This window comes from Lethenteron reissneri, chromosome 26, assembly GCF_015708825.2.
Source record: "Lethenteron reissneri isolate LAM-NWPU_2019-01 chromosome 26, ASM1570882v1, whole genome shotgun sequence".
NCBI lineage: Eukaryota > Metazoa > Chordata > Hyperoartia > Petromyzontiformes > Petromyzontidae > Lethenteron > Lethenteron reissneri.
The window spans coordinates 8,384,880-8,402,626 of record NC_083804.1 but is presented as its reverse complement, the minus strand read 5'-3'; the positions used below and the strand labels follow the sequence as shown (position 1 = coordinate 8,402,626).

At 51.7% G+C, this 17,747-nt stretch overlaps 1 protein-coding gene across 1 annotated transcript; it reads left to right on the top strand.

Annotated features, from left to right (window-relative positions):
• The first annotated feature begins 1,785 nt into the window (after positions 1-1,785).
• EIF3I (eukaryotic translation initiation factor 3 subunit I) lies at positions 1,786-16,424 on the top strand. Its single transcript, XM_061560023.1, has 11 exons — positions 1,786-1,981; positions 4,091-4,183; positions 4,846-4,933; positions 5,433-5,498; positions 5,982-6,131; positions 7,662-7,789; positions 8,353-8,463; positions 9,072-9,161; positions 13,550-13,623; positions 15,134-15,226; positions 16,087-16,424. Exons 1-11 carry the CDS (start codon positions 1,979-1,981, stop codon positions 16,166-16,168), a joined length of 978 nt encoding a protein of 325 aa, XP_061416007.1. The 5' UTR covers positions 1,786-1,978; the 3' UTR covers positions 16,169-16,424.
• The last annotated feature ends 1,323 nt before the right edge of the window (positions 16,425-17,747 follow it).

Sequence of the window (17,747 nt, the reverse complement as noted above, 5' to 3'; positions counted from 1 at the left end):
GTGGTGGTGGCGGGTTTGACGACACATTTATATTTACGCGATCTACCACCACGAAAACATAAACCTGTATTATGGATAATATTGCTGGCGAACGCCTCCTGCGTGTTGATTGTTCAGGTCCTCCTCGTCCACTCCCGTGCCCCGTGTGTGATGACAGCCGATCTCAATTAACAAGATTTCTGGACATTATAAAACGTTTTAATCCGATTAAAATTATATTTACGACCTCTGTGATAAAGCGCTTTGTGGCTCATCTGATTCCTCCAGTATAAATAGAGATTTTGAAGTGGAGTATACCAATGCACCATATTTCGTCAGCAATTGCCTTGAAAAGCCCAGCCACGGTAGTGCAATTGTGGCCATGCAGTCAAAACTATGGGACCATGCAGTTAAACCACTGCGGTGGTTCTGTGCCCCTTCAACAGAGGAGGAGGAGGCCGAGGAATAGGAGGAGGAATATGAGGCAGAGGAATAGAAGGAATAGGAGGAGGCAGAGGAATAGGAGGAGGAATAGGAGGAGGAATATGAGGCAGAGGAATAGAAGGAATAGGAGGAGGCCGAGGAATAGGAGGAAGGAAGAGGAGGAATAGGAGGAGGAGGAATAGGAGGAGGCAGAGGAGGAGGCAGAGGAATAGGAGGAGGCTTCACGACACGAAGTCCGTTCTCCTGGAGCCCTCTCGTGGCTGGCAGACATCGACATTGGCATTCTACTCGGGAACGCGTTGGGGTACCACGGGGCGCCAGAATAGAAGAGAACCCGCCTAAAAAAATTAAATAGGCGACGTTTCGGACAATGGCCCTTCGTTCTCTGCTGTGGACAACGTGTTGAGTTTCTGCTTGTTGTAAATTGTGCCAGTGCACCACTGTCAACGCAGCAGCAGCATCACTGAGTAATGTGCAGTTGTAATCGTGCTGTTTGTTTCTGGCCGCTTCACGTTTCGCTCCTGTTGGTGCCTTGTGCTCAGCAACCGCGATTTATATAAAGACGAGGTCCTTATTTGACTTTCTTTGTCGGTGGTCATCGTTTCCATCCCCAGTGCCTTACGCACGCACCCCGGGCATCATCCTCGCGAGCAGCAGCGGCGGAGGCTTTTGTCTCAGCCACGGCCGTCTGGAACGCTCTTCCTCACCATATTCAGGAAGCCACTGGGAGTTTTGCACTTTTAAATCACCAGGATTGACGAACCCATTTTTTTAAAAGTGCTTTTTGTGTGCGTTTAGTTTGCTGTCCCCCCCCCCACCTCCGATCAGCACGATTGGCTACGTACGGTGCGAAAGAAGTTCTACATCCATACACGCAAGTACGCACTGACGTAATCGCTTGTCACGGTGGCGATGACGTAACGGAGCTATCTACATACCCGACCAAGGTTCCCGCATCTCAGTGTGACGTCATCGTCGCCGTTCTTGAGCGTGATGTCATCACCGCTGCTCTTGCGATTCAGCGTGACGTCATCACCACAGCTCTTGTTCGCGACCTCATCACCACCGCTCTTGGCGTGATGTCATCACCACCGTTCTTAACCGTGACGTCATCACCACCGTTCTTAACCGTGACGTCATCACCACCGCTCTTAATCGTGACGTCTCACCACCGCTCTTGAACGTGACCTCATCATCGCCGCTCTTGAACGTGACCTCATCACCGCCGCCCTTGAGCGTGACGTCATCATAGCCGGCTCTTGAGTATGACCTCATCACCGCCGCCCTTGAGCGTGACGTCATCACCGCCATCTCTTGCGCGTGACGTCATCACATCCGTCTCTTGCGCGTGACGTCATGTGCTCCACCGGCCCCCACTTTTGTGCGCGCTCTGTCGTCACGTCCGTCTCTCTTCGAACAAGGCCGAGGGCAGCCGAGCGCGTCGCAGCGGCCCGTGAACGTAGCCAGCCGGTCGCTGAAATATCCCCGAGCCCGCACCTTCCGCCGCCGCCACCGCCTCGGCCCGTCTGGAGCCGAGATCACCCAGCGCCTCGCCATGGTACGGGGGGGTGGGGGATGGGGGGGAGAGAGACGGGCGCGTTGGGTGTGGGAGCCGCGCTGCGTGCGCGCGATTCTTAGGTTTCTTGCGGCTCCGCACGTGAGAAGGCCCCGCGGATTTGACTGCCCCGGTTCTGTTTCGCCGGCTCCCCTCCTCCTCCTCTTCCTCCACCACCCCTCGAGTCTCGAAGGCGAATCGTTACCGTCTTCTGTAGACTTGGGAGAAGTTGTTGTTGTTGTTGCTGTCAATGTCTTTTTGTTCGTAAGTCGCGCTCGCCGAAGGGGAGAGGCCGCACAGCACACCGCGCTGGACTGTGTAAGACGCCTTAGCCCAGTGCCAGGCGCGGTTCTTGAGTTGAGCCGAGATGATTGTTAGTATTGTAACTTTGGGGGTTAAGAGACAGTGGTGAGGGAATTTCCAAAGTCGGTCGGTGCGATGGATGAGACGAAACCGATTGATAGGAGTCGATACGTCGCCAACCGATTGGCTACGTACGGTGCGAAAGAAGTTCAACATTCACAGTACGTTGACATTAACCATTGTACGGTAGTAGCGAAAGAAGAGTGGTACGGAGGCGGGGACTGATCGTCGGTGAGCGAGTGACTAGCAGGAAGCACAGGTGACGGGTCAGTCATCTCGGGTAGTTAACTCATATTATACCTGGGGCCTCGGAGTGCACCTAGCCTGGCACAAGCGCCGGGACGACGTCACCGGAGTGAATCTGTTGCTGGACCATCAATGTTTGATTTGTACGTTGATAATTATAATGCGTGAGAAATAGTGTGCTCCTAGTCTCTAATCTTAGGTTAGATATAGATTTACTGTCAAGAAACGTCACTGACTTTTGCCAACAAAATTTTACACGTTACATACTGGGCAGTTCCAAGATTTCCGACGATTTCAAGATGTTGGTAATACTTTGCATAATTGCGAATTGGCTTTTTTGTACTTGGGCGTAATGTGTCAAATCAATTTGCACAGCAATGGATGTTAATTAATCTGTTCGTGTGGCTTGACGTGCTCAGACGAACTTACATTAATCCATTCATCCATGCTGGGATGACGATGGTGTGTATTCGGTTGAGTATACTATATGTATCATTCAATTGACCCTGTTCGACAAATAAGCCAAAAAGTCTAAAACGGCACATAATCACCTGCAAAATGACACCCCGCTTGAACATTATTATTCGGACGATGTTGAAATGTTCAGTGTGGTTGCCTAATTCGTTGGGCTGTTGCACTGCAAAACCGTTAATTCAGTTTTGCAACGATTGTACGTGGCCGAGAAATCGCTGTCAATCATAGCCAATGTGCGTCATTGCAATATAAGCTCGATACAAACAAATCTTGTATTAGTCCCCTTCTGATATAAGCAACGCGTTCTTGCATGACACTATTTGATTGGAAGGAAACGGACAATTTCTGACGCAAGCACACTTCGGATATAAGTAATTGATACAGTAAAAATCACTTGAACTCGTAATTGTGCTGTGACGGAGCCGCCTAAAGACGGAAGCTTGTGTTGCCTCCGAAACGTCGTGATTTAATGTATTCTTATTTTATGTATTACCTACGTGACTTTACCGAAAAAGCCAGAGTATGGACCCTTGCAGTCACGAAAACTTAAAATCTAGAATTAATATAAGGACCTCTGAACTTGGATTGCATCTAAAAACTTTGTATTTTACCCGGCAAGGCCCACTGCGCTGTGTAGCTCTTTTTTAGAAGCAACCTGGCTACAAATGGTAGCTCAACGAAGTGGCTTATCATCATGAAAATGTACAGCAACAAAATACTGTAAACGGAGGTTTCTAAATGTGGAGGGAAAAACCGGAGGACCCGGAGAAAAATCCATGCGACCATGGCGGAGAACACAAACTCCAAATATACAGCAGGCGTCGGGGTCGAGATTGAACCCAAGACCTGTATACCAGGCGAGGTAGTTAACATCTCACCACATATCTGCTGGGAAGGCCGAGAACCTGACGACTGTGTCCCCTCCACTTGGCTGAATGCCTGACCCCGTTCTCACTCGTGGTCGACCCGCGCATGACTCCTTGTGTGACCTGTGGCTGTACTTTTTCTGTTCCACGTGGTTCATTGCAGAAACCCATCCTGCTGCAGGGACATGAGCGTTCCATCACACAGATCAAATACAACCGAGAGGGAGACCTGCTCTTCTCCTCTGCCAAGGACCAGGTCTGGCATTGTTTTTGAGGAGAGATCTGATTGCAGGAAATATTTTGTCTGTTCCTGTGTCTGTCCGTCCGGCCGTTTGAAAACAAAAACTCGAAATAAAAACTATGAAACCTATAAACAAATTGATTTAAACTCCACTGCACAGGTCACCAATGCCAGTGCTCAAATCTGAAATTCCTTTGGTGATTGTCATGTAAATACTTGCTAAAAGGTTTTATTACATTTTTCGAACTTCGGCGTGCTGCCTAACAGTGTGAATAGCCCACGTGCATTAGAACGCGCTCGTGTATCGGTGTTGTCGAGTGCATGTATCCGTGCATTTGTGAGTTTCCTTGCATGTGCGCAAATATTGGTCCATCAAGTTATTTCAAAATTGGAAGCATCCTTAATGGACCAACTTGGACAGCTTGTGTGCATTCCCATTGTGCCTCTCAAAACAATGGAGAGTGGCAGGTCAAAAACACGGGTGTTTTATTTTTTATTCCTGCGTGGGAGTGTGTGTGGCCTCCCTTCTTGAGAATGGAATCTGCACCACTTCATCAGAGCCACCAGTGCAGAAACAGTGCAGACAAGCATTGCACCATAGCTCTTTCGAGCATGGAGACACATTGTAACTTACCTGTGTGGTGTGTGTATGTGTCTTTACATTTGTGTGCGAGCAGATTGTGAATGTCTGGTACTCGGTGAATGGCGAGCGCCTGGGCACCTACAATGGACACCAGGGAGCCGTGTGGTGCGTGGACGTGGACTGTATCCTCACGACAGCCGTGTGTCCCGCGAGCCACAACATGCCATGCTACTCCACAATGCTTTGCCACATTGTACAATATTATTTAGATTTATAAAGCGTCTGTGTGGACGTGAAATGTGATCTCATATTTGGACCTGGTTCAGAAATTATGTTTTTTTTCATTTTGCAGACAGACAGTTATAGGCAGAGGAAAGCAAGGAATGTCTTGAGCCTGGACTCAAACAGGGGCAGGGAGTAGTCAGCATGGAAGGCCGGGGAAGGAAGTTGTGGTGTATGGAGGCAGCATAGCATGATGGTCGCCCATCCCAAGCATTGTCCAGGCTTCAAACTCCTGCTTTTAGCTTCTGAGATCGTAACGAGATAGGGTGCATTCCGGGTGATCTGGTCATCGGTGATTCGGGGCCTGAGCGTGACCGCATCTGAAGACGCCGTGTTGAGAAGCACCGGAGGAGTCTGTGTTGCAGCAGAGTAGCCCTTGACCTGGTGGTGACGATGCAGGGGACACGAAGAACGTACTGACCGGAGCAGCCGACAACACGTGTCGCCTGTGGGACTGTCATACGGGTAAGGCTGAGCAACGAGTGCCTTGATGTATTTGAGTCTTGTGTGCACATCTGGGCGTGCAAGTGTTTGAGTCTGTGTGTGAGTGCGTATGTGTGCGAGTGAGTGTGTATATGTCTCAGCCTTCATGGGTGCTCGCTAGCAGCACTTGCCTCAACAGTCTGTTAAGGCTATGCAGGGGGATCTTTGTGTATTTGTCTGTGTGTGGAGAGCAGTCCTAGGCCTCCCATAGTTCAACTTGCCCCCAGATTAGCAGGACATGCAGATTAAAGTCTCTTTTTGCTGGGCTGCTGACTCCTGCCCACTTTGTACACAGCCCAGTGGATTTGGGAGTTTCACAAATCCCTGCGTGATCCACCCACCCATGTCCCCAAAACTCTGGTTCACAGGCGCGTATGCCAGTACGCCCTGCTTATGAGCGATATGACCCCTCCTTAGCTTGCCGAATGAAGCTGTTGAAATGCTGCCGTGCGTCCCGCGGTGCAGGGAAGCAGATCAGCTTGGTCGAGACCAAGTCGGCGGTGAGGACGTGCGGCTTCGACTTCAGCGGAAACATCGTCATGTTCACCACAGACAAGCAGATGGGCTACGACTGCTTCATCCACCTCTTCGACCTGCGGGACCCCAGCCAGATCAGTGAGTGGCGTGGGACTGCAGAGGTCGTAGGCTGGAGGTCGGAGGACCGGCGGCTCGCAGTTTTTGACACCTTTCGTCTTGAGTCTCGGCGGCTAGGATCAGGCGATTAAGCGTGCAGTGATTCATGCCGTTGCGATTCAATAAATTGTCATGATTTGGGGGGGGTTCACAATTTGGAGTCGTGATTGAGGGGCAGGGTTCAATTCAACAATAAAAAAAATTTGGTTCGTTTATACGGTCTTGTTGGTACTGTGTTGTATGTTGTCATAGTCTGTCTTGTTCTCTTCAGGTAAGAGCATATAATTTGTATCATTCATGAATAATTAGATATGTGATCTGAGAATAAGGATAGATTTTAACTAATGAATCAATACACTCCTTCTGCTAAAACAAGCATGGGGCGTAGCTTCTCTCCGTTGGCAGTCCCGTGCCGGCACTGGAAATTCCACTTTAGCATGGCAGGGTCCAGTATCTTCCTTCGGATGACCGACGCGAGCTTGCTGCCGGTCGCTAGGTGGAGCTCTTGTATCACCACTGCACCCAGAAGCGCTCCCATCACGGTCACAGCGAAGGAGGTCATCCGTAGTAGCCCCGTCATATTTTGTTGAATTGTTGATTAAAATCCATTGTTGCGCGCACGATACGTGCATCTAAATAGTGTTTCATGCTTACTCCAAATTATATTTAAATCCTCAGTTGAATGCTACATCATAGGAGCGTTAGAGATGCTGTCACCCAACAGTTTGGTGATTGTGGCTGATTAGGAAGATAGATCAATGATGCCTTTAGACCCATTGAAATGAACAAGACAGGACCTATGAAGTAGGTAATACAAAAGGCAGTACATATGAGACACAAATAATATTCTTAAATCTAATCCTGACTGCAAACAATTGGTATTGATTGCTTCATCCGGCCAGGTAGGAGGGGGGTTGGGTTGAGGGTGAATCGTTAGTGGCCTGATAATCGAATGTATCTTGTCTGAGCCCATTGAATCAAGTGGCGACTATACATACACTGCTTTATCCAGCTTTAGCATCATTGAGGGTAGATGTGGGGGGGGGGGTGATGTATCAGCAGTTGTCGGGGACCGGACCGATAGCCAAATCACTCAGAATTATCTCATTTTTTTCAGATAGTGGAAGCTAAGCAGGTTTCCGCTTGGATAGTTGCTCGTATGAGTGACCACCATTCATTGACCCCCCCGAGGGCTTGATTGTCAGCAGAGGGGCAGTGCGTCAAATATCCTCAGTTTTCCATTGCCACTTGTTAAATCCCCCACGTGGAGGAGGTATGTATTTTGAACTTCTTTCGCACCGTATGTAGCCAACTGTCCGAATTGGAGGGGCAAGCGCCGCTGGCGAGGACGTACGTACGTAGCCGCAGCTCCCAGGCATGCTTAGTCCATAACACGGTTACGTGGAGTTAAGCATCGTCGAGATGGGGAGAAGCCGGTTAGCTTGCCTGTTAAAGTTACAGAAATAAGACAGCCGGTATTAACCGTGCCGCCTGCTCCGCGTGCGTCCCCAGCCGACAATGAGCCATTCATGAAGATCCCGTGCAAGGAGTCGAAGGTGACGAGCGCCATCTGGGGTTCGCTCGGGGAGTACATCATCGCCGGCATGGAGAACGGCGAGCTCTGCCAATTCTGCCGCAAGGTTAGCATACGATGAGCGAGTGGCGAGGGCGGCGAGTGTGGCAAGAGTTCGGTGTGCGGTGAGGCTGTGTCGGGAGGGCGCGTGGATGAGTGTACGGTGGGATTTAATAGTCATCCTGTTCAGAATCCAATCAGGGTCTTTAGAATGTTTATCAGAATATTTATTTAGACAGGAAGAATCCAATGAACTATGAAGCTCTTTTTCGCAGATGTCCAGTAGCGTCCACGTCTATCCCCTGCTGAATGAACGCTTCCCCATGCAGTTTCGGTCTAAGTTGCTTGTTTGAACATACTTCGCCACGCTGGTGTGTGCGCATGCGTGAAGGTGGAAGAGGACAGCACTGGTTAAGATATTAGCAGTTAGTGCAATGAGGAGAGATATCGAACCCATAACTAGTCCTGGGCCTCCCCGAGGTTGACTTACCCTTACAATTAGTACGGTGTACGGTGTGTAAACCTCAGCACTGGGGAGACAGAAGTTCGGACATCGTTCTGGTCACATCAGCCGCTGGTGCACCGTACGTCGGTGCTCGTCAACAGCAGTCTTTGTGTGCGTGACTGCAGACCGGGGAGGTGCTGTCACGCACCAAGGAGCACACGAAGCAGATCCACGACATCCAGACCTCGCTGGATCTCACCATGGTCATCTCGGCCTCCAAAGACACCACCGCCAAGGTACGCGAGCCACGCGCGCGCGCACACACACTCAGAGCTGAAACCGTCATAAAAAAATTAACCTCGTTAGGGTGTTTGTATTTGTTTACCTGCAGTTATATTCCAGTCGCATTCACGCCCATTGCGTTGCCATCCTGCTACAAGCGATTAACGTCTTTGGAGCTATCGCGGTGAGCAGTGCACTGCCCTAAGTCAGTGAACGGCCCCGCTCGATTTTTCCACAGAACTACATCTGAAGTTCTCTCAAAAGGCCCTTGTTCTGCCTTGTTTGTTCTTTCGAATGTTTTTGTAAAAGGATGTAAACGCGTACAATCTATCAGTGCTCAGACGCGCAACTTGATGCATGCATGGTCAGCGAAAATATAGATTAATTTTTTTGTCTGTTATTACACGACTGCTGTACTGAATAGTTTGTTGTTACAGGCGCATGAATTCAACACAAATAAACGCACGTGTGTGCAAGTGTGCACATTAGTAACGCTGGCGTGCAAGTGGGGGCAGCGGGACATGAAGGGGCCGGGGGGGGGGGGTGTAATATATTCACTCCCAGGCAGGACCGCGTCGCCCCCCCTCTGATCGTGCATGGTCATGCGCCCTCTCTGCTGCAGCTGTACGACGCCGACTCCCTGGAGCTTCTCAAGACTTACAAGACGGACCGGCCCATCAACTCGGCCGCCATCTCGCCCACACACGATCACGTGAGTGGGGCCATCAGGCCTTTCGAGTCAAACTTTGGGCCGCCGTTACATAATGGACCATCGGGCCTATCATGAGAAATGTTGGCGCGGGGGGGGGGGGGCAGCCCCCTGATCTTGGGCTCCTTGTAAAATTGTACCCCCGTATCACTCTCCCCGCTCCCCGATTTCGTCCAGCCGGAGGGCGGTCCTCAATGATGTAGGTGAGCAGAGAACGGAAAGTGAATAGGAAGTGAATAGAGCTGTGCATGGCGATGAGGGACGAGGGGACGGAGCACAGTCTCTAGCCAGCCAATCCGTGGCACTACAAAGATCGACTGCTATAGCCAACCAGAGATAAGTATCTATGCCCCTAACCACACGAGCTGACCTGACCATATCCCTAGCCCCTACCCTTAGCCGCCCCTCCCCCCCATCCATATTCATCAAACGAATATTACCCCTACCATTAAACTGTAACCGCATGGACACTCGCCCTGCCCCTTGCTCTCACTATTTGGCCTACCGAGCAGTAGCCCTAGCCACTCAAGCCAACCCAGTCCATAAAACTACCCCAGACCCGAACATTCAGCCAAGGTTTCATCCATCAGTGGATTGACATGGGGCTGTAACTTTAGATTAATATTGTCCTTGCGTACCGGCTATTGGGGCAAGTGCTGTCAAGGTTTTATTGGGGATCAGCCTTTATCTCCCCGGTGGTGATGTTTACTCACCATGCCAGCAACTCCTTTCAGGACGAGTTGACCTAGGGGAGGCTCGGGACCGGTTCAGATAATCGTCACCGGTGTCGAACTCGGATCGCCGGGTTTGTAGAGGAGTGCGCTAACCGCTACACTAACGCTCTGTGTACGAACGCACACCCGCAGATACAGACACACACACAGGCGTATACAACAACTGTGCTATGTGACGGTGACATCACCACCGGCGCTTGTCAGGCTATGTGCACTTTGTCGCCGTGAGTCTGCATGCCTAAAGCTGGGCGAGCGGGCGGGTTAAGGTGGGGTTGGCGGCAGGTGGTGGGGCGAGTGGGGTGCGCGAGCGTGGCTCGTAAATCCAGGTTACGTAAGGGGGGGCTCCTAGCGGCTGTGATGCAAACGCAGTAACGTTGGGGGAGGCAGGGGGGAAGGGGGGGGGGGACCTCAACCCCGCCCCCCCCTGCCTCCGCTGGTGTTGGTGCTGCTGCCCCACGTGGGGGTGTTACGGGTCACGGAGAGGACAGCGAGGATCCATTCGTGATGACTGTGGTGGTGATTGGGACGGCGATCGTGGTGGTGATTGGGACGGCGATCGTGATGGCTGTGGTGGTGATTGGGACGGCGATCGTGCTGGCTGTGGTGGTGATTGGGACGGCGATCGTGATGGCTGTGGTGGTGATTGGGACGGCGATCGTGGTGGTGAATGGGACGGCGATCGTGATGGCTGTGGTGGTGATTGGGACGGCGATCGTGATGGCTGTGGTGGTGATTGGGACGGCGATCGTGGTGGTGATTGGGACGGCGATCGTGCTGGCTGTGGTGGTGATTGGGACGGCGATCGTGATGGCTGTGGTGGTGATTGGGACGGCGATCGTGGTGGTGATTGGGACGGCGATCGTGATGGCTGTGGTGGTGATTGGGACGGCGATCGTGATGGCTGTGGTGGTGGGGTTTTAATGTCGTGGCGACCCTCGTCTCGCACAGCCTATTGGGTGAGGCGGGGGTTCTGTATTAGATGAGATAAGGGTTCTGTGTCGGACGAGACGAGGTTTCTGTATGGGATGAGATGAGGGCTCTGTATAGGATGAGCTGAGGGTTCTGTATCAAATGGCATGAGGGCTTCGTATTGGATGAGAACAGGGTTCTGTATCGTATGAGAAAGAGGGTTCTGTATCGGATGAGACTAGGGTTCTTTGCCTGATTAAAATGAGGGATCCGTATCGAGTGAGCAGAACATTCTGTATCGGAGAACACTCGGGGCTAATGGAGCTCACAAATCTGTGTTCACGAGACGACAAATGAGAAACAATGAGATGGTAAAATCACAAATTCTTGCATCGGTCCGTCTTCAATAATTGGCCTGGATTAACAAACAGTTGTGTTTGTCATTTGCGTCGCTCGAACGCTGGAACAGTTATCGCCTTTTGTTCGGTACATGTACTGGACACGGCTACGACGCTGCGCATATTTATCTGTACCCTGACTCTTCAGCCTCCTTTGTTAAGCTCTTCAACGCTATCCTGCAGTGCCACCGCTCGTTATAATCGCCGTGTCATCAGCATCATTATTTTTGTACTGTAATGCCCTGGTTACACAGGCTTTAACCTCCCCAGGGAATCGACGCTCGATACTGGGGATCTCATCCACTGGAAGAGAGGCTCACGGGCGCGCGTGTATGCGTGTGTCCGTGTGTACGTCCTGGAGGATGTATTACTCTATTTCACGCGCGGTTGCATTGGCGTTATCGGGTGGGGGGGAGCCACTACCCCTCAGCCCTTCCACCCCCGCAATCACCCACCATGATTAACGAGCGTCGATCCGGGAGCACGCGTGCGTGCACGCGTGCGTGCGCGCGTGCGTGCGCGCGCATGGACGTGTGCACGCGCGTGCATTATCGCAATAATTGCCATCGCCTTTGCCGGGAGAGCGAGATTTTTGTGCCTTAATTATGCACGACTGTCACGGGCAAATGAGCATGGAGTGTCGCCCAGTGTCGCCCTGTGTGAGTCCAGCCCGGGGGTGTGGGGTGAAGGAGGCGGGGGGGGGGGCGGCAGCGGAGTGGCGGCAGTGGTGAATGGGTGGGTGGAGACTTAGGCAGCGGCGAAGAGAAGAGGTTGTTTCCTTCTCCGCCCCACAAATGTTTCCCTCTTTCGCTTTGTAATTGATGACCCCTGCGCAGCAGCGTTGTCGCCGCAGATGTTAATCCTGTCACTGTCGGAGGAGAGCGTTCCGCTGTTGGGGAATGGGCCCGGCGAGCGTGTCGCGTCGGGAGTTGGTGCTTTGTTGGAGAGCAACGTCTGTTCGTGTTCCGCGTTCAAACGTTTGCCCGATTTTTTTCGTTGTTTTACAAATTAAATCCCAGTCGTGCCGTCGGGTGTTCACTGGAGAGAGCCGACACTGCCTAAACCAATTCTGCAGACTACGTGGATGACCCACTGAGTCGAGACTTCAATGGCCTGCGGCCCGTAATATTTTCTGTGGTCTATCTCACATACAGCTGTGCAGACACGTGATTAAGCGGTTCGGTGTTGGATAGCAATGGTTAATACTTAATGTGTAACTCTAATGCCATTACTAATGGCAGAGACTTTTCCAATCCTTTTGATTCCAAAGAACACAGCATGAGATGTTACTATCCTTTGTGCAAGCACTTTATTGGAATGTGAAATCGGATGACCATGCACAGGTGGATACATTTTTACGATTATGTTCGCTTGTAAACCTTAAAAACTGATTCCAAAAACAATTAAATAGTGTGAAGTGATGGTATCAGCAGCTTGGGTTGGCACTTAGTGATTTTATATTCACACCCCAGGGGACATTCTTTTTCACGTTCCCTTCCACAGTAAATAAATTATTATTATTTTCAGAATTTTTGCCAAAACACAATTGAATGTGATGGGGTATTTTGTACAATCATTGGTGACTGAGACCCATCGGCATTGTCTCCGGGTCCTCTCGTCTTTCCCTCCATATTTAGAAACAGGCATTTAGAGTATTTGGCTGCAATATAACATTTCCTACATAAGCCACTTTGTCGAGCGATCATTTGTGGCCAGGTTGCAATTGAAAAGCGGCCATCCTTTGAGTAGGTACGCAAAAATCTGTCATAACTTGACCCCTCCCCCCTTCCCTGTACGCACGCGTACTTTTTACACCCCCCTCCCACCTGCGTACGTACAGCCTGACGCACCCCCCCGAATCCTATAGAACGGCCGATATTTAATCCACGCATAAACGATCAAGGATTAATAATATTAACGTGTTTAAGCAAACAGATAGTCCACTGCCGGACTATCTAACTAATTTGAAGGCCAATTTAGAACAAATTATTATCGAGGCTTCACCCCCCCCCCCCCCCCGTTTCCTATGCCTACGTACATTGTCAGTAGACCCCCCCCCCCCCCCCCGTACGCAAGCGTACGCATTTGGGTTAACCTCCCTCCATGCGTACGTGCTAAATGGATGGCCCCAAAAGAGCTACCATTGCTCAGAGGGCCTTACCTAGTGAAATGGAAAAAATAGTTTAGTTAGCTTGCTACGCTTGAGAACTCTGATCCAAACCCAGCTATTCTGAATTGCCGGCTCAGTGTCTCTCCCGGCCTCACTCCTCTGGTTTCCCTGAGCTCGGTATCTTCAGCCGCGAGGTGTGCGGCCGCTCACGCCCGGCATCCACTCTCGCCCCCTTCACAGGTGGTGCTGGGAGGTGGACAGGAGGCCATGGACGTCACCACCACGTCCACCAGGATCGGCAAGTTCGAGGCCAGGTCAGTGGGGCTTCCCCCGTACCTCCGATTCCCGCGCACCTCCGATTAGTAGTACGGTTGGCTACATAACGGTGCGAAATAAGTTCAACATACGTACATACATGCACTTTTCCAGCACGCATGTATACACAAGACAAAGGTAAAGATCCCCCGTATAGCCTTACCATACTTTTGAGGCAAGTGCTGTTAGCGGGCACCTATGAAGGCCGGCACGGCACACGAGGGGGTGCGTGGCCAGCGCCACACGCGACTGCCTTTGTCTCCCCAGTTGTGATGTTTATACACCACACCGGATACTTATTTTAGGACGAGTCAACCTCGGGAAGGCCCAGGAGTGGTTCGGATAATTGTCACTGGTTTTGTCCGTGAATGGGAATCAAACTCTAGTTGCCAGGTTCATTGTGAAGTGTACTAACCGCTAGACTACCACTCTCCATACACACGCACACATTCAGATACAGACACACACATATGCGTATACAACAACTGCACCATGTGACGGTAACATCACCAATGGCGCTTGTGCCAGGCTATGTGCACTTTGTTGCTGTGCAAAGTGTGTAGGATGTCACGGAACAGGTCCAGGTGTTTATGGGTTCACTGAATGTGATGGCTGGCAGAGGCCACCCCTGTGCTGCACACTTTGCTAACTCGCTGTGTGTCAGCCGCCCGGAGCTCCGCTCATTGTTGTGAGCCTGCAGACACACCCCCACACGGGCATACACACCTGCACGTGTACGTCAACACAGAGACTGCCGCACTCGCATGTACAGATATTCACTTACACATGCTCATCAACACAGACACGTGCGCACATGCACACACGCTCCTAATTAATGCACACCATTACCCAATGAGCCGTACAGCCGCACGTGCTCGTGCAGAGTGGCGGTAATGGGCAGAGTGCCGATGGAGCGAGTGAATGAGTCCCGATCGCTCCCTCTTAGACGCGCAACATTAGCCCGCATTGGAGCCGGGGCAAGCAGGAGGAGGTAGGGGCGGGGCTGGCTGAGGTGGGAGGGGGGGTCGGGGGAGACGAGGCGGTGGTTGGCGGGGGGGATCAGCCATTCTTTGTGTTATTATTTGCAATCAGCACTTCGACTGTTTGAATGCAAAACAAAAACAACGTTTCCCTTATATTAATGCCGAAATAGTTTTGCTTATAATTGAGCCGAGTGCTCACAACACAAGCGACCGAGCGGTGGCGCCCTTGTCAGCGGCCGACGCTGTGAAGCAGGTGAGCCGAGTTCGATTCTTGGCCGGTCGTGGGCCAGTCGGCGTTCACCAGCGCGGTGAAGTATGGTCAAACCACGAGTGATACGATGCATAGAGAGGCCTTTCACCCAAGCAGTGGGATTGATCGTGGCTGACGATAGCGATAATGTGTAGGCCTCATTGCAAGGTGCTTTCTGCAGGAATGGTTCTACACTCTCAAACGCACCTGCCCATTATTATTATTATATCAAGGATTACTATGTCATTTCATATGTTTCATTCACCCTGCGTGCAGGTTCTTCCACCTGGTGTTCGAGGAAGAGTTTGGCCGTGTCAAGGGCCACTTCGGGCCCATCAACAGCGTGGCGTTCCACCCCGACGGGAAGAGGTGAGCCGGGATTGAGGGTTCATCGAGAGACTCCTGAGCCACCCACCACTAGCTGCTAATTGTCCTGGGTTCGAGGTCCAGAGCCCTCAATCTGTGTGTGCCTCTCTCTCCCAAGGGGTCCGTGTGAGATAAACGTACCGCAGGTGCTGTCGGCGAGCACCTATTGAGGCTGGGTGCACGAAGGGCTGCTGTGGGCAGAACCACGCACGCTGCCTTTGCCTTGCCAGTGCTGAAGCTCACGCGCAGTGGGAAATGGTGTTAATTGGGTGTTTTTTTGGGGAACATTTGGCCAAGACTAATGAGTATGTAGCAGCCAGCGGATGGAACGCGTCCAAGAGGATTCCAACCAACGAGTCTGAGCAATGGAATCCGCTCGTGTGCAGGTGCCAAGTCGCATGATTGCAAGAGGCGGCCATGGCTTGGGGAGGTCTTCATCCAGCAGTGTATTGATCGTGACCGGTGATGGCTATGATGATGATGATAATGATGTTAACTCCCTCGCCTGGTATGCAGGAGGTCGCGGGCTCGATCTCGATCCTGACACCTGTATATTTTGAGTTTGCGTGTTCTCGCGGATTTTTCCTCTGTCCTCCGGTTTTTCTCTCCACATTTAGGAGCAACGTGCGTTTAGAGTATTTGGCCGCGACACATTTCCACGTAATAAGCCACTTCGTTCAACTATCATTTGTGGCCAGGTCGCTTCTGAAAAAGAGCTGTATAGCTCTGGGTGAGCCTTATCTGGTGAAGGAAAAACAGTTTAGTTTTAGATGTCGATGTATAAACGGATTGCCGTGCGAGCGGCGTACGTGCATCTCTCCCTTTGCCAACTCCTGCCGCCCGCTCTCCCTGTGCCCCCGCAGCTACAGCAGCGGTGGAGAGGACGGCTACGTACGCATCCACTACTTCGACTCGCAGTACTTCGACTTCGAGTTTGAGCACTAGGACGGCCGCATGTGGAGAGTACAGAGAGAGCCGCACGGGGTCGGTGAGGTTGGCGTGGTGCGGAGCGTCGTGGACGTCTGGCTCGCTGGCTGCGTCGTCAGTTGGGACGCTCGCTGGCTCACTGGCTCGCTGGCTTGCTTGCTCGAGTGCGACCCCGCGTGTCTTCAGGCTGGATGTGGCCAGGGTTCACGTGTGGTGTGGGTACCGTGTGGAAAAAATGTAATAAAAAATGAAAACAACATAGAAGGAGTGAGGACCATGAAAGCGTGTGCGTGTTTGTGTACATACGAGTTGTATGGGTTTCTTGATGGTGAATGATGAGTTGGTTTTGTAAGAGTGCTTAAATGTGTGTGTGGTGATTTGGAATGTGAGTGCATTAGAATTTGTATTCATGGTCTCTGATCCACCAACCCTGGTTTCGAAGCATTGAATGTCATGCGTGTACCCGACATGCTTACCTTAACAAATAGGATAACTTCTGTGTGTGCGCGCATGGTGTCTGTTTGGTGCTGGCCAAACCACCCCCTCGTGCGCCGTTCCAGCCCTCGGAGGCACTCGCTTAACCGCACTTGGTCCAACAGCCTGTATGGTTGCACGGAGCATCTTTTGCTTTGTGAATGTCTTGTGTGTGGGTCTTTGAATATCTGTGCATGTGTAAAGTAGTAACTCGGCGGGAGACGACTTCACGGGTAGCACACTCTTTTATTTAACACCAAACTGTTACACGGGTGACTAACACTCACTTAGTTACTCGGGTGACTAACACCCACTCAGCTACACGGGTGACTAACACCCACTTAGCTACTCGGGTGACTAACACCCACTCAGCTACTCGGGTGACTAACACCCACTCAGCTACACGGGTGACTAACACCCACTTAGCTACTCGGGTGACTAACACCCACTCAGCTATACTGACACGGGCTCTTACGCCCCGTAGCCTTCCGGAACACACCCGGCTGGGGTGTCCGTCTCGGCTCTGGGTACCACCGTCCCGACCCACGCGGGCGTCGGACTACGGGTTCCCCAGTCTCGGCTCCGAGCCACACAGGGCCCCGGTCCTGACAAGGACGGCGGGACTAGGGGTCTCGGGCCACTACCTCCTCCACTCCGTCTTCGGTCTTCAACTGGTTAACACTGACCCCGAGTGCTCTCGCGCGTCTCCCTTTATGCACCTCCTGCGGACGTCGCTGAGAGCACCCATCTTATTTGACCAATCACTGCGCGCTGGCTACGATCCTCTTTTCCCAGCTTGTGTCAGCGCGCCTCACCACCGGCGCGCGCGTTCATACCACGCCCACATCGCGTGCCCAACCCCGCGCCCCGTGATCCATCACTGTCGGCGCACGTCAACACCACCACTACATCACCCCCTACCACATAGCTCGCAGCCGACCCGGCTGCTAACAAAATATACAACACCCCCTCCCCCCTATGTGTGCCCCGTAACATAACAACAAAACCATAACAACACAACATGAACACCGCAATCTGCAAAAACCAGCAACCGCCACACCCACAGCAAGAACGATATGAACAATCCGGCGAGTGTCAACGATAATGTGTATGCAGAAAGAGT